Genomic DNA, 14078 nt, shown 5'->3' with positions numbered 1-14078 from the left:
CAGTTATTTAATAAAGTTATTTAGTACTTATAAAGAGTTTGTTTTTCTATATACAAACTCTTTATTACTATGATAGTTTTATTGCCACCTAATACAATTGTAAGTGTCTTAGTGTCTGTCTTGCAACAAATACTTGTTTCATACATAAATTCTTCGGTATTATATCTGTATGTGGATATGGTTTGGACATTGCCAAACTTGCATGTGTAATTGTTAGCCACTCCATTTCATTAAATTCACATATCAATGCCATTCTTTATGTCATTTTATATGTTTTAGCTCAAATTTATTTTTGCTCTGTAATTATTGATGCAGAAGTGAAGGAAGCGTTAGTCTGTGGTCTTGACAAGATCCAAAATCAAAAGGCAGTTTCCTATTTGTTTTGATTCTGTATTGTATTTGTCCCACATAAAATATATGAGTAGTAAGTATAGCAGTGATAGTGATACTCTCCTTCTTAAAACAGAAGAAACTGTGAGTGTGGTATTTATAGTTGCCTCCAAAATCTCATTCTTCTACATTTTTAATCCTTATTTTTCCATTTCAGCTGGTGGAAGTATAAAAACATGAAATGCTACTAACTAGATTAAATTCCAAATAAATATATATTATCTAAGTAAACTCAAGAAGGAATATATGAATAGACCTATAACAAGTAAAGAGAGTAAAGAAATGTTTTCACAGACATGAAGAGTGCCCAGACTTACATAGATTTCCTCTTAAAGTTATGAAACATTAGTTGTTTCTTCCTTTACTTATTTATTTATTTATTTGAGAAAGAGAGAGTGTTGGGGGAGAAGCAGAGGCAGACAGACAAGCAGACCCCATGCTGAGCACAGAGCCTGACATGGGGCTAGATCTCAGGACCCTGAGATCATGGCTTAAGGCAAAATCAAGACTCAGATGCTTAATCGACTCTTTCACAGGTGCCTCTATGAAATATTTAATGAAAAATTTTGAAAATAACAATCCTTTACAAATACTTTCAAAAGAAAAGAACTAGAAATTTGACCAATTCATTTACCAATGCATTTTATGAAGCAATTTATTACTCAGAAAACAAAGCCAGACAAAATCATCATGAGTAAATATAGACTATTATCTCTCATGAATATAGACACATAATTTAAAAATGTGCAAACTGAATCTACCAACATATAAAATAATTATACACTATGAGTCAGAAAGGTTATATCTCAAATGCAAATTTTGTTTGATTTATTTCTTTATTCCCAAATCAAGCAATGTAATGCAACATACTGACAGATTATAGAATTAAAAATAATTATTACAATAAATATACAAAACACTTGAAAAAGCAAAGACCCAATTGCATAAAACTTTCAGCAAACTAAGAGTAGAAGAAAAATTTTTAGACTCACCAAAGAGCATCTATGAAAGATGTACAGCCAGTGTCACAGTTAATGGTGAATAACCAGCTATTTTATAGCCCATTGTTTGGGATTACAAAAAGAAAATCCTGGCTGAGCCCAACTGTGCACCCTCAGCCACCAACACATGCCAGGCCCAGCTGCATGCCCCAGCTGTCTTTACTCACCAAACCCAGCTGCATGGACCCCTGGCCGCCCTCTTGCACCACACCTATCCACCATGTGCACAGCTGCAGCCACCCACCTCATCTAGCCACTTCATCATGCCCAGCCACATGACCCCTGGCCACTTAGTGCCCCACTTCAGCCTCACCATCTTGGCTGTCCAAGTGCACAGCCCCCAGACACTACAGTATTTCAGGAAACCCAGCATAGGACTAGGGCAAATTTTAATAACACTGCTGCCCCACTCCCAAGTTACCCAATGGGAATGCCACCATAAAGCTGGCCTGTGTGGGTCCTGGTAATAACACAGAAAGCAAGCATAGTCCTCAACAGGCAGAGTCAGGGCAGATAGCTACACTGAAAAGAAAAGTGAATTAGGCATAATATTAGGGTGTAAGCAACAAACATAAGATACTCTCTTGAAATGTCAGGTTTTGGTAAACAGGGGACAAAACAGTACAGGACCCCTTCATCATAAAGTCACTACTTTCAAGAGCAGAAGACACAGTTGACTTCTTTTTTTTAAACACAGAGAAACCGACACAGAGAGGCAGATGAAATGAGGAGACAGAAATTTACCCCAAATGAAAACAAAACAAAACAAAACAAACAAACAAAAAAAAAACAGGACAAGGCCACAGCCAGAGATCTAAATGAAACAGATATAAGTAACATGCCTGATAAAGAATTTAAAGCAATAATCATAAGGATACTTGCAGGACCTGAGAAAAGAATGGAAAACGTGAGTGGGACCCTTAACACAGAGGTAAGGAATAGCATAATAGAGATAAAGGGCACAATATATGAAATGAGAAACATGCCTGATGGAATGAAAAGAAGGATGGAAGAAGCAGAGGAACAAATTAGTGACCTAGAAGACAGGTTAATAGAAAGTAATCAAGCTGAACAACAAGAAAGGAAGAAAAAAAGAAAGAAAGAGGAAGGAGGGGCGCCTGGGTGGCTCAGTGGGTTAAGCCTCTGCCTTTGGCTCAGGTCATGGTCTCAGGGTCCTGGGATCGAGCCCCGCATCGGGCTCTCTGCTCAGCAGGGAGCCTGCTTCCCTTCCTCTCTCTCTCTGCCTGCCTCTCTGCCTACTTGTGATCTCTCTCTGTCAAATAAATAAATAAAATCTTAAAAAAAAAAAAAAAAAGGAAAGAAGGTAAGAAAGGAAGAAAGAAAGAGAGAGAGAGAGTGAAAGGAAAAAAAGAAAGAAAGAAAGAGACTTATGCAAAATGACAATAGACTTAGGGAACTCAGTGACTCCAGCAAATATAATAACAAGTTTATTATAGGAATGCCAGAAGGAGAAGAGAAAGATAGGGGGGCAGAAAATTTATCTGAAGAAATAATAGTAGAAAATTTCCTTATCTAGGGAAAGAAGTAGATATTCAGATCCAGGACACAAGAGGGCCCCAAACAGAAACAACAAAAGCAAACAAACAACAAGATATGTTGTAATTAAATTTACAAAATATAGTAATAAAAACATCTCAAAAGCAGCAATACAAAAGAAGTAATTGACTTACCAGGGAAGGCCCACAGGCTGGCTGGAGAGGTCTCAACAGAAACTTGGCAAGACAGAAGGGAGTGTCATAATATATCCAAAGTGCTGAATGGAAGAAATCTGCAGCCAAGAATACTTCATCCAACAAGGCTATCATTCAGAATAGAAGGAGAGATAAAGAGTTCCCCAGGAAAACAAAAACTAAAGAAGTTCATGACCCCTCAATCAGGCCTGTGAGAAATGTTAAGAGGACACCTTGAGTGATCAAAAGAGACCAAGAGTGACAAACAAGAAATGATCAGAGAAAATCTACAGAAACATTGACAAAACAGGTAATAAATTGGCAATAAATATATATCGATCAAAATTACTTTGAATATAGATGGACTTATATCTCCAATAAAAAATATAGGGTGTCAGAATGGATTAAAAAAAAAAAAAAACCGAGACCCATCTATATGCTGCCTACCACAGACTCATTTTAGACTTACAGTCACCTGCATATTGAAAGTGAGGAGATGGAAAAATAATTATCAAGCAAAGGACCATCACAAGAAAGCCAGACTAGTGATATTTATATCTGACAAACAACTTCATTATTATTTTTTATTTTTATTTATTTTTTATTTAAATTCAATTAATTAACTTATAGTGTACTATTAGTTTCAGAGGTAGTTTAAGGATTCATCAGTTGCATATAACACCCAGTGCTTATTACATCAAGTGCCCTCCTGTATGCCCATCACCCAGTTACCCCATCCTCCAACATACCTCCCCTCCAGCAACCCTCAGTGAGAAACTAAAACAGTGTTTTAATACAAACACTGTAATAAGATGAAAAGGGGCAATATAAAACAACGAAAGGGACAAACCAGGAAGAAGATATAACCATTGTAAATATGCACACAAAAGAGGAACAAGAAAATATATAAAACAATAACAAAAATAAAAGAACGAACTGATTATAAAATAATAATAGTAGGGGGATTTAACACCACAATTACATCAATGAACACATCACTAAACAGAAAATATATAAAGAAACAATAGCTTTGAGTGACACACTGGTCCTAATGGATGTAACAAATTCAGAAAATTCATCTGAAAACAGCAGAATACACATTCTTTCAAGTACACAAGGGACATTCTCCAGAATAGATCACAGATTAAGTCACAAAATAGACCTCAACAAAGAAAAAAAGGTTTGAATTCATACCATGCATATATATTTTTTTAATTAAATGAAATTAAATTTTATGTTGTTGTATTTTATTTAAATTCATTTAGGCAATATATAGTATAACCTTAGTTTTTGGTATAGTGTTCAATGATTCATTACTTTCCTCCCAGTGCTTATCACATCACATGACCTCCTTAACATCCATCACACAGCTACCCCATCTCCCCACCAACCTCCCTTTCCACAATCCTGTTTTTTTTCCTGGAGTCAACTGTCTCTCATGGTTTTTCTCTCCCTATGATTTCTTCCAGTTCAGTTTTTCCTCTCATCCCCAATGATCCTCAGTGCTATTCCTTATAATCCAATCCATATATGAATGAAACCATATGACAATCGTCTTTCTCTCCTTGACTTACTTCACTTAGCATAATCCCCTCCAGTTCCATTCATGTTGATGTAAATGGTAGGTATTCATCCTTTCAGTAGGTTGAGTAATATTCAATTGCATATATGAACCACATCTTCTTTATCATTCATCTGTTGAAGGACAGCTCAGCTCCTTCTACAGTTTGGCTATCGTCCACATTGCTCTTATAAACATTGGGGTGTAGGTGGCCCTTTGGATCACTACATTGTGTATTTTTGGGGTAAATACCTAGTAGTGCAATTGTTGGGTCATAAGACAGCTTTATTTTTAATGTCTTGAGGAACCTCTATATTGTTTTCCAGAATGACTGTACCAGCTTGCATTCCCACCAACAGTGTAAGAGGGTTCCACTTCCTCCACATCCTCGCCAACATTTGTTGTTTCCTGTCTTGTTAATTTTAGCCATTCTCACTGGTGTGTGGAGGTATCACATTGTGCTTTTTATTTGTATTTCCCGGATGCCAAAGTCCTGTGGAGCATTTTCTCATGTGTCCATGCTGTTTGAATGTCTTCTTTGGAGAAGTGTCTGTTCATATATTCTGTCCATTTGTTGACTGAACTATTTCTGTTTTGGGTGTTGAGTTTGAGAAATTCTTTATAGATCTTGGATACCAGCTTTTTTATGTAATGTCATTTGCAAATATATTCTCCCATTTCAGGGGCTGCCTCTTAGTTTTGTTGACTGTTTCCTTTCCTGTGCAGAAGTTTTTATCTTGATGAAGAAAAACCATAATCTATCACATTGATTGATTTGCAAATTTTGAACCACCCTTGCATCCCAAGAATAAATCCCACCTGGTCATGGTGAGTAATCATCTTAATGTACTGTTGGATTCTATTGACTAGGATCATGTTGAGTATTTTACCATCCATGTTCATCAGGGATATTGGTCTGAAATTTTCCTTTTTCATGGGGTCTTTGTCTGGTTTTGGGTTTAGGGTAATGCTGACCTCAATAGAATGAGTTTGGAAGTTTTCCTTCTATTTCTATTTTTTGGAACAGTGTAAGTAGAATAGGTATGATTTCTTCTTTAAATGTTTGTTAGAATTCCCTCAGGAAGCCATTTGGCTCTGGACTCTTGTTTTTTGGGAGGTTTTTGATTACCACTTCCATTTCCTTGGTGGCTATTCGTCTGTTCATGTTGTCTATTTCTTCCTCTTTCAGCCTTGGCAGTTTATAAATTTCCAGAGATGCATCCATTTCTTCCAGATTACCTGGTTTCTTGGCATATAGTTGCTGATAATAAGTTTTAATAATTGTTTCTATTTCCTTGGTGTTGGTCATGATTTCTCCCCTTTCATTCATGATTTTATTAATTTAGGTCCTTTCCCTTGTCTTGATAAGTCTGGCCAGAGGTTTATTGATCTTATTTATTCTTTCAAAGAACCAGCTTCTGGTTTTGTTGGTCTCGCCGACTGTTCTTCTGGTTTCTATTTCATTGATTTCTGCTCTAAACTTTATTATTTCTCTTCTTCTGCTTGGTTTGGGCTTTATTTGCTGTTCTTTCTCCAGCTCCTATAGGTGTAAGGTTAGTGTATGTAGTTGGGATTTTTCTAAATTTTTGAGAGAGGTTTGAATGGTTATGTACTTCCCTCTTAGGACCACCTTTGCAGTATCCTGTAGATTTTGAAATGATGTGTTTCATTCTCATTAGTTTCAGTGAATCATGAAAATTCTTCTTTGGTTTCCTGATTGGCCCATTCACCCTTTAGCAGGATGCCCTTTAACTTCTAAGTGTTTGAGTTCCTTCCAAATTTTTCCTTGAGGTGGAGTTCCAGTTTCAATGCACTGTGGTCTGAAAATATGCAGGGAAAAATCTCAATCTTCTGGTATAAGTTGAGACCTGATTTGTGACCCAGCATGTGGTCTATTCTGGAGAAAGTTCCATGTCCACTTGAGAAGAGTGAATATTCTGTCATTGTAAGATGAATGTTCTGTATATATCTACAAAGTCCATTTGGTCCAATGTGTCATTCAAAGCTCTCATGTCTTTTTTTTTATATCTGCATAGATGATGTGTGCATTGCTGTGAGTGGAGTGTTGAAGACTCCTGTAATTAATGTACTATTTTCAATATGCTGTTTTACTTTGGTTATTACTTGGTTTACATAATTTGCTGCTTCCAAGTTGGAGGCATAGGTATTTACAGTTGTTAGATTTTCTTGTCTGATAGACCCTTTAAGTAAGCTATAGTGTTCCTTTACATCTCTTACTACAGTCTTTGGTTTAAAGTCCAATTTTTCTGATAAGAATTTCTACCCCACCTTTCTTCTGAGGTCCATTATCATAGTAAATGAATCCATTCCCTCACTTTCAGTCTGGAGGTGTCTTTATGTTCAAAATGAGAATCTTGTAGATAGCAATGGATCGGTCCTGCTTTTTTACCCAGTCTGATACCCTGTGTCTTTTGATTGGAGCATTCAGTCCATTTACATTCAAGGAACTATTGAAAGATATGAATTTAGTGCCATTGAATTGCCTGCATCATGGTTTCAATTTGTATTTCCTAAAATTTTTTTAAAGGTTTTTCATTTATTTGACACAGAGATAGAGAGTATAAGTAGGCAGAGCAACAGGCAGAGGGAGAGGGAGAAGCAGACTCCCTGCTAGCAGATAACCCTCTATGGGCCTTGATCCCAGGACTTTGGGATCATGACCTGAGCTGAAGGTAGACACTTAACCAACTGAGCCACCCAGAGCCCCTCAATTTGTATTTCCTTGATGCTAAGTGATGTGGAGCATTTTCTCAAGTATCTGTTGGCTATTTGCATATCTTCTTTGGAGAGATGTCTGTTCGTGTCTTCTGCCCATTTCTTGACTGGATTATTTGGGTTTTGGGTGTTGAGTTTGATAAGCTCTTTGTAGATCTTGGATACTAGCCCTTTATCTAATATATCATTTGCAAATGTTGTCTCCCATTCTGCAGGTTGCCATTTAGTTTTGTTGACTATTTCCTTTGCTTGCACTCATTACTTTTAATGATTTTATAAGTATCATGGCATCTGCAAATAGTGACAGTCTGACCACTTTCTTTCTGATATGAGTGTCTCTTATTTCTTGTACTTGTGTTATTGCTGTGGATAGAACTTTCTGTACCATGTTTAATAAAAATGGTGAGAATGGACCTCATGGTCTTACTGTTGACCTTTGAGAGAAAGGCCTCAGTCTTTCCCCATTGAAGATCATATTTGTTGTGGGTTTTTTTTTTCTATATGTCCTTTATTATTTTGAGGAATGTTCCATTCAAACCTACTTTGTTGAGAGTTTTTTTTTAATCATAAATAGATGTTGACTGTCATCAAATACTTTTCCTGTATCTGTTGAAATGACCATACAACTTTTATGCTTTGTTTTGTTAATATGCTCTATTACACTGACTTGTGAATGCTATGTCATCCTTGGATCTATGGAATAAATCCCACTTGATCATGGTGAGGGATCATTTTTTAAAAGATTTTATTTATTTATTTGACAGACAGAGATCACAAGTAGGCAGAGAAGCAAGTGGGCGGGGGGAGAAGTCTCCCTGAGGAGCAGGGAGCCCAATGTGGGGCTAGATCCCAGGACCCTGGGATCATGACCTGAGCTGAAGGCCTTAACCCACTGAGCTACCCAGGCACCCACCCCAGTGAGGGATCTTTTTAATGGAAACAGCCCAAATATCCATCAATAGAAAAGTGAATAAAGAAGATGTAATATGTATCTTCATATCACATCAAATACAAATCACTCAATAATAAAAGAGGATAAAATTTTTCCATTTGTGACAACGTGATGGATTAAGATGGTATTATGTTAAGTGTAATAAGTCAGACAAAGACAAATACCATATAATTTCACTTATATGTGGAATCTATAAAGCAACAAACAAATAACTATCAAAGAGTAGAATCACACCTGTAAATACACAGAAAAAATTGATAGTTGCCAGTAAGGACATGGCTGAGGGATGAGCAAAATGGTTGAAGGGGAGTGGGAGAAATAAACTCCTAGTTATAAAATTCATGTCATGAGACTCAAAGTTACAACATAAGGAGTACAGTCAATTGTATTTTAATAGTGTTGTATGGTGACAGATGGTATCTACACTTGTGAGCATAGCGTAAAAACATAGAGCTGTAAAATCACTATATTATACACCAGAAACTAAAGTAACATTGTCTATAAACTATATTCAAATAAAAAACTTTTTAAAAAATAATAAAATACCTGTTTATTCATGATTAAATATTACAATAGCTGTGTGTTTCTTAAATGTGTTATGGTAGATCTAAAATGTTCCCTTTATACATCTAGTTATCTGAGGGGTTTTAAATTATCAGGTCTTTGGGTGTTGTAGGTAAATGATGCATCACCAAATTATACATCTGAAACTAAAATTTCACTGTATGTTAACTTACTGGAATTTAAATACAATTTGGGGGAAAACATGAAATAAAATAAAAATAAAATTACTGGGTCTTTGTTTTGCCAAATGCTTTTTATATTTATGGAAATAATTATTTCTAGTCCTATAATTTCCTAATATGATTCATGACATTGATTTTTGGATGTTAAGCCAAGTTTGCATTTGAAAGATAATTCTAGATATTTGGAATGTGTAATTTTTTCTATACACTGGTGGACTCAGTTTGCACTTTTTAAAAAAATGTATGTGTCTGTATTCATGAGATATGTAGTCTATAGATTGCTTGTGATGGTGTTGCTGGTTGTGTTATCTGGATAATAACTCCCCTCATAAAATAAATTGGTAAATGAATTGGTAAATTTCCTAGTTCTTCCCCACTTTTGGAAGTGTTTCTGAAGAACCAGTAATTATTCTTTATTATATGTTTGATGACTTTTTCAGTGAACCCATAGGGGTCTGGGTTTTTCTTTGTAGAAAAATACTTCTTTAAACTCTTTACTTGCTATTCATGTATTCTACCCCTTCTTGAGTTTACTTAGATTATTTATACCTATCTAGGAATTTAATTCTAATTGTTAGTATTCTATGTTTCTAAATTTCCATGCAAGTTGAGATGGAAAATAAGGAATAATAATGTAGGAAAATGAAAATTTGGGGGCTATTTATGAGTACCCCTGTCACAGGTTAATCTGTTGATCCACTGCAGGATAATATACCTATCACTGCTATAATACTACTTATATTTATTGTTTGGAACAAAGAAAGTACAGAATCAAAACAAATAAGGAAGTGTATGATTTGATTTTGGATTTTATTAAGACTGTGGAGTAACTCCACCTTCCCTTTTGCTACAATATTTAGGGCACAAAAATGAATTTGAATACAATTATATAAAATGACATGTAAATAAAGAATGGTATTGTGATACAAGAATTTTTAAAAACTAGAATAGTTAATAATTACACATACGAGTTAGGCAATATCTAAATATATAGATATAGACAAAGACGTATAGATATAATATCAAAGACTTTAATGTATAAAACAAAAGTTTATGTAAGACATTGAGATAATTACAATTATATTAAGAGATAACAAACTAATGAATTCTTTATAACTGATAAATAACTTTATTAGAATTAATTGTATTAGAAAAGTTTATTAGAAAGTTTGAATAGTTCAGGAAACAGACAAATTGTCAGCATTTTGACAAGTAAAGAGAAGACACAGATTTTTCAAGTGGCAGAGCAGATCATTTCAATTAACAGTATTTAGACCTAAAAAAAAAACCCATTAAATTCATTAAAGCATAAATTCTATATATGATATTTTCTGAGCACTGAAAAAATGACAATAGAAACTATAAATGTAAGTATAATCAACAGACAACATCTAGCTAAATGCATATTTGTAAAAGAAATTTGCAAAGCTACAGGTACAAAATTCCAACTGAGATTACATCTACAAGGTCCTGGATATACTGCAAAGGGAGCATGGCAAGTAGAGCAAAAAGGACTAAAATCACGAAAATAATTCTACCAACGTTATGTTACAGAACAGTAAAACATTTCTATGCACAAACTAACCATTGATACTGGAGGATTATTGCATCAGAAATTTCTGTAAAACATGTAAATAAATTCAAGTATGAGGAAAATAATCACATCCTAAAAAAAATTTTGTTAAATAGTAATATAGTGGGTAAAGGGAATGATCCAAATACATCAAATGGAAATTTCTCATAAGATGCAGTTGTCTGCTTCAAAATATCTATGTGAAATATTCCCCTCATTTGTACAATGTGGGTATCTGTGGTTCAAGTAAAAAGCACATGAATTCCAAAACTTATTTTAATGTAGACAACTAAAAATACTCAAGAGTTATAAGAATATTTAAAATGTTCAACAGAGACAGAAAAAAAAACCATGTAAGATCATGCCAGGTCCTGAAGTAAGTTAAAAGAAGGATGTAAAGAAGTAATCAAAGTAAAAAGCCAACTCTCTGTCCACATATTGTCTCATCAAAACCTGTGTGGGTACTCCAGGACGATTGGAATAAACAAAGAAAGAAAGTGACTAAAGACATCTCAAATGTTATATATCCCAAATTTCACAACAAAACTGTGAAAGGTAGAACTCATAAATAAGCTAATGAGAGGAGGGTCAGAAGAATTTACGTGTTACATAATATAGATATCAGCAGTATGTTTACAATGTTTAAGTAAAGCCAATGGAAAACAAAAGAAATCAAAGTGCTATGGAAAGAGTAAGAAACTCGAAACACTTGTCAAGAATATTTGGAAAAGAGGGACGCCTGGGTGGCTCAGTTGGTTAAGCAGCTGCCTTCGGCTCAGGTCATGATCCCAGTGTCCTGGGATCGAGTCCCACATCGGGCTCCTTGTTCTGTGGGGAGCCTGCTTCTCCCTCTGCCTCTGCCTGCCACTCTGTCTGCCTGTGCTCTCTCTCTCTCTTTCTGACAAAAAAAAAAAAAGAAAAGAAAAGAATATTTGGAAAAGAGCCTAATAGAATTAAACAATTGAAATTTAAAAAAAATAACACTAAATTTAACACACAATATTTTGGTGAAATTAGTCTGAATTGATGAGAGGATAAATAAACTAGAAGATTGAGCAGAAATATTGCAACTAAGAAAAAAAGAAATATTTTAACTTAAGGACATAAAGAGAGAGGTGGTTATGGAAAAAAGTAGTCACTAAGGATATATGAAATAGAATAAGAAGAAATAAAATCATTTAATTGTTTTACTAGTGTATACAAAAGCAATAAAAAATTAAATAGACAATGATAAACAAATTTCTAATTTTATAATTAGACAAGGAACTTACAAATCAGAAATGCATTGTAACAAAAATGGGCAAAATAAAAATACTTACCAGAAACAAAAATTGCATATAACAAAAGAAAAAGAAAAATTTAAAGCACTGAGAAAAAGAGAAAAAAAGTTAAAAGTAGTGAAATATAAACTAGAGAAAAATGAAAGCAAAATCTCTACAGCCTTTCTAGAAGACAGAGCAGAGAGAAATAAACACACAGTCTTGAGAGAAATTGTTGCTCAGGCTTAAGTTGGATACTTAGCTTAATATCTTGAAGTAAAAGGAGTAAATTTAATTGAAAAGAATTGATTGGGTTACCAAGGGAAGCTACTTTAGTCTATAATTTTTTGGAATAGAAATAAAATTTTCCTTCACAAAGTTGGAGAAAGAGAATGAAAGACAAAGGAACTTGTAAGCACACGGAAGGTCCTTGGCATCATAGGTTTCAAAAATATTTAGATAAAGTATAATGTTATACACTTTAAACATTATATAAATAAATCAACTGTCATTTGAATAAAAGGAAAACGAGTTTTTGGATAATTATTTCATGATTAACTTGTTTAAAATTGATTGTGAGTTTGCTACATTTTTGCAACATATTTTTATCCTTTTATCAGAACAAATTAATACCAAAGAACTGACAGTGGCATAAACATTGCTCAAAAGCTTCTGGCAGTCTAGTATAAGAGGGTTATATGCCCATAATAGGATTATAGGTGATGAGATGATGAAGTCCACCCAGTAGACGACCACAAAGAAACTCACCAACAACAGGACAGTGCGGGTGGCCCTTTTCTCTGGAGAGGCTCTTGAAGAGAAACTGGTGCTGTGAAGGTGCTGGCAACGCCTCTGATGTCTGGTCAAATGAGTCACCGTGTATGCACTTGAGAACAGCATGACTCCGACTAAGTAGACATCCCTGGATAATGTCAAAGTGAAAAGCAGTGCCCTGATGGTGGGGGCTACAGGGGAAAGTGAGCAGTATTTACTGACATTCAGTAGGTTGCCGTTGGTTGTATTAGAAGATGCAACAGTATAAAAGATGGAGTTCACACTGAGAGACAAACTGAGAAACCGTAAGATGACAAAGGAATGGAAGATGTAATGTGTGTGTTTATGTTTAAATCTGCCCAACCAGGAAGTGCTGGGGCTGGTGGTGATGGCCTGGATTATGTTCAGGAGGCAGGTGGTACAGATGGAGAGACCCCTCATCACTCTGCTCTTGTAGAATAAAACCTTACATTTGAAATCATTCAGAAAGTTTGGTGATTCAAACAGCTCTGTAGGCAACAGAAATAGTATAATGAAGAGTTTCATTATGTGGACAAGGGCCAAGTGACAGATGATAAGGTCAGTGGGCTTAGGCCTCTGATCCAGAAGGAGCATGAAGATTTGGAAGAGAAGGAGGAAGGTGTTGGCTAAGATTCCAGTGCCAAGTTGTAAAAATTGACATATTTTAATAGTAACATGCATGGAAAATGCAATTATCATAGTGGAAAAGAAGAAGTGTATTTTGTACATCTGAAAAAATATAGACCTCATATTATCCATGATATTTATTTTGTAGTCAAAATCATCATCATCATCACAATTTTTATATCTCCTAAATAATCAGTAAATCTACATTGTATAAAGTCTTAGAAATACAGTCCATCTATCTATTGAGAGATCTCACACAATGTATCCACGATCATGCCAGAATAATGTACCCATTTCCCATACTTCTGCGGTACATGCATTTCTCCTCCTTTATCTCTTTCTCCTTTTTTTATTAAAAGATTTTATTTATTTATTTGACACACAGAGAGAGATCACAAGTAGGCAGAGACGCAGTCAGAGAGAGGGGGAAGCAGGCTCCCTGCCGAGCAGAAAGCCTGACGTGGGGCTTGATCCCCCAGGACCCTGGGATCATGACCTGAGCCAAAGGCAGAGGCTTTAACCCACTGAGCCACCCAGGCGTCCCTCTTTCTCCTTTTTCTTCTTCTCCCCCAATCCTCCTTCTTTCTCCTTCTTCTCCCTTTCTCTTCTTCTCCTTCATCTTCTACTTCTCCTCCTCCTCCTCCTCCCCCTCCCCTACCTTCCCTCTCCTCCTCCTTCTCCTTCTTCTCCTCCTCCTGCTCCCCCTCCTCCTCTTCCCCTTCCTCCTCCTCCTCTTCCTCCTCCTCT

General features: G+C 35.5%; 1 protein-coding gene across 1 annotated transcript; it reads right to left on the bottom strand.

The window, feature by feature from the left end:
• Positions 1-12417: 12417 nt before the first annotated feature.
• On the bottom strand, positions 12418-13403 carry LOC111139649 (putative vomeronasal receptor-like protein 4). The gene is given in 2 exon segments (XM_022491975.1): positions 12418-12518; positions 12521-13403. Coding segments are annotated over 2 exon segments (984 nt in total).
• Positions 13404-14078: the final 675 nt, after the last annotated feature.

Source organism: Enhydra lutris, unplaced genomic scaffold (assembly GCF_002288905.1).
Source record: "Enhydra lutris kenyoni isolate GAN:26980312 unplaced genomic scaffold, ASM228890v2 scaffoldscaffold112, whole genome shotgun sequence".
Classification (NCBI taxonomy): domain Eukaryota; kingdom Metazoa; phylum Chordata; class Mammalia; order Carnivora; family Mustelidae; genus Enhydra; species Enhydra lutris.
This window is presented reverse-complemented; position numbering and strand designations above follow the sequence as displayed.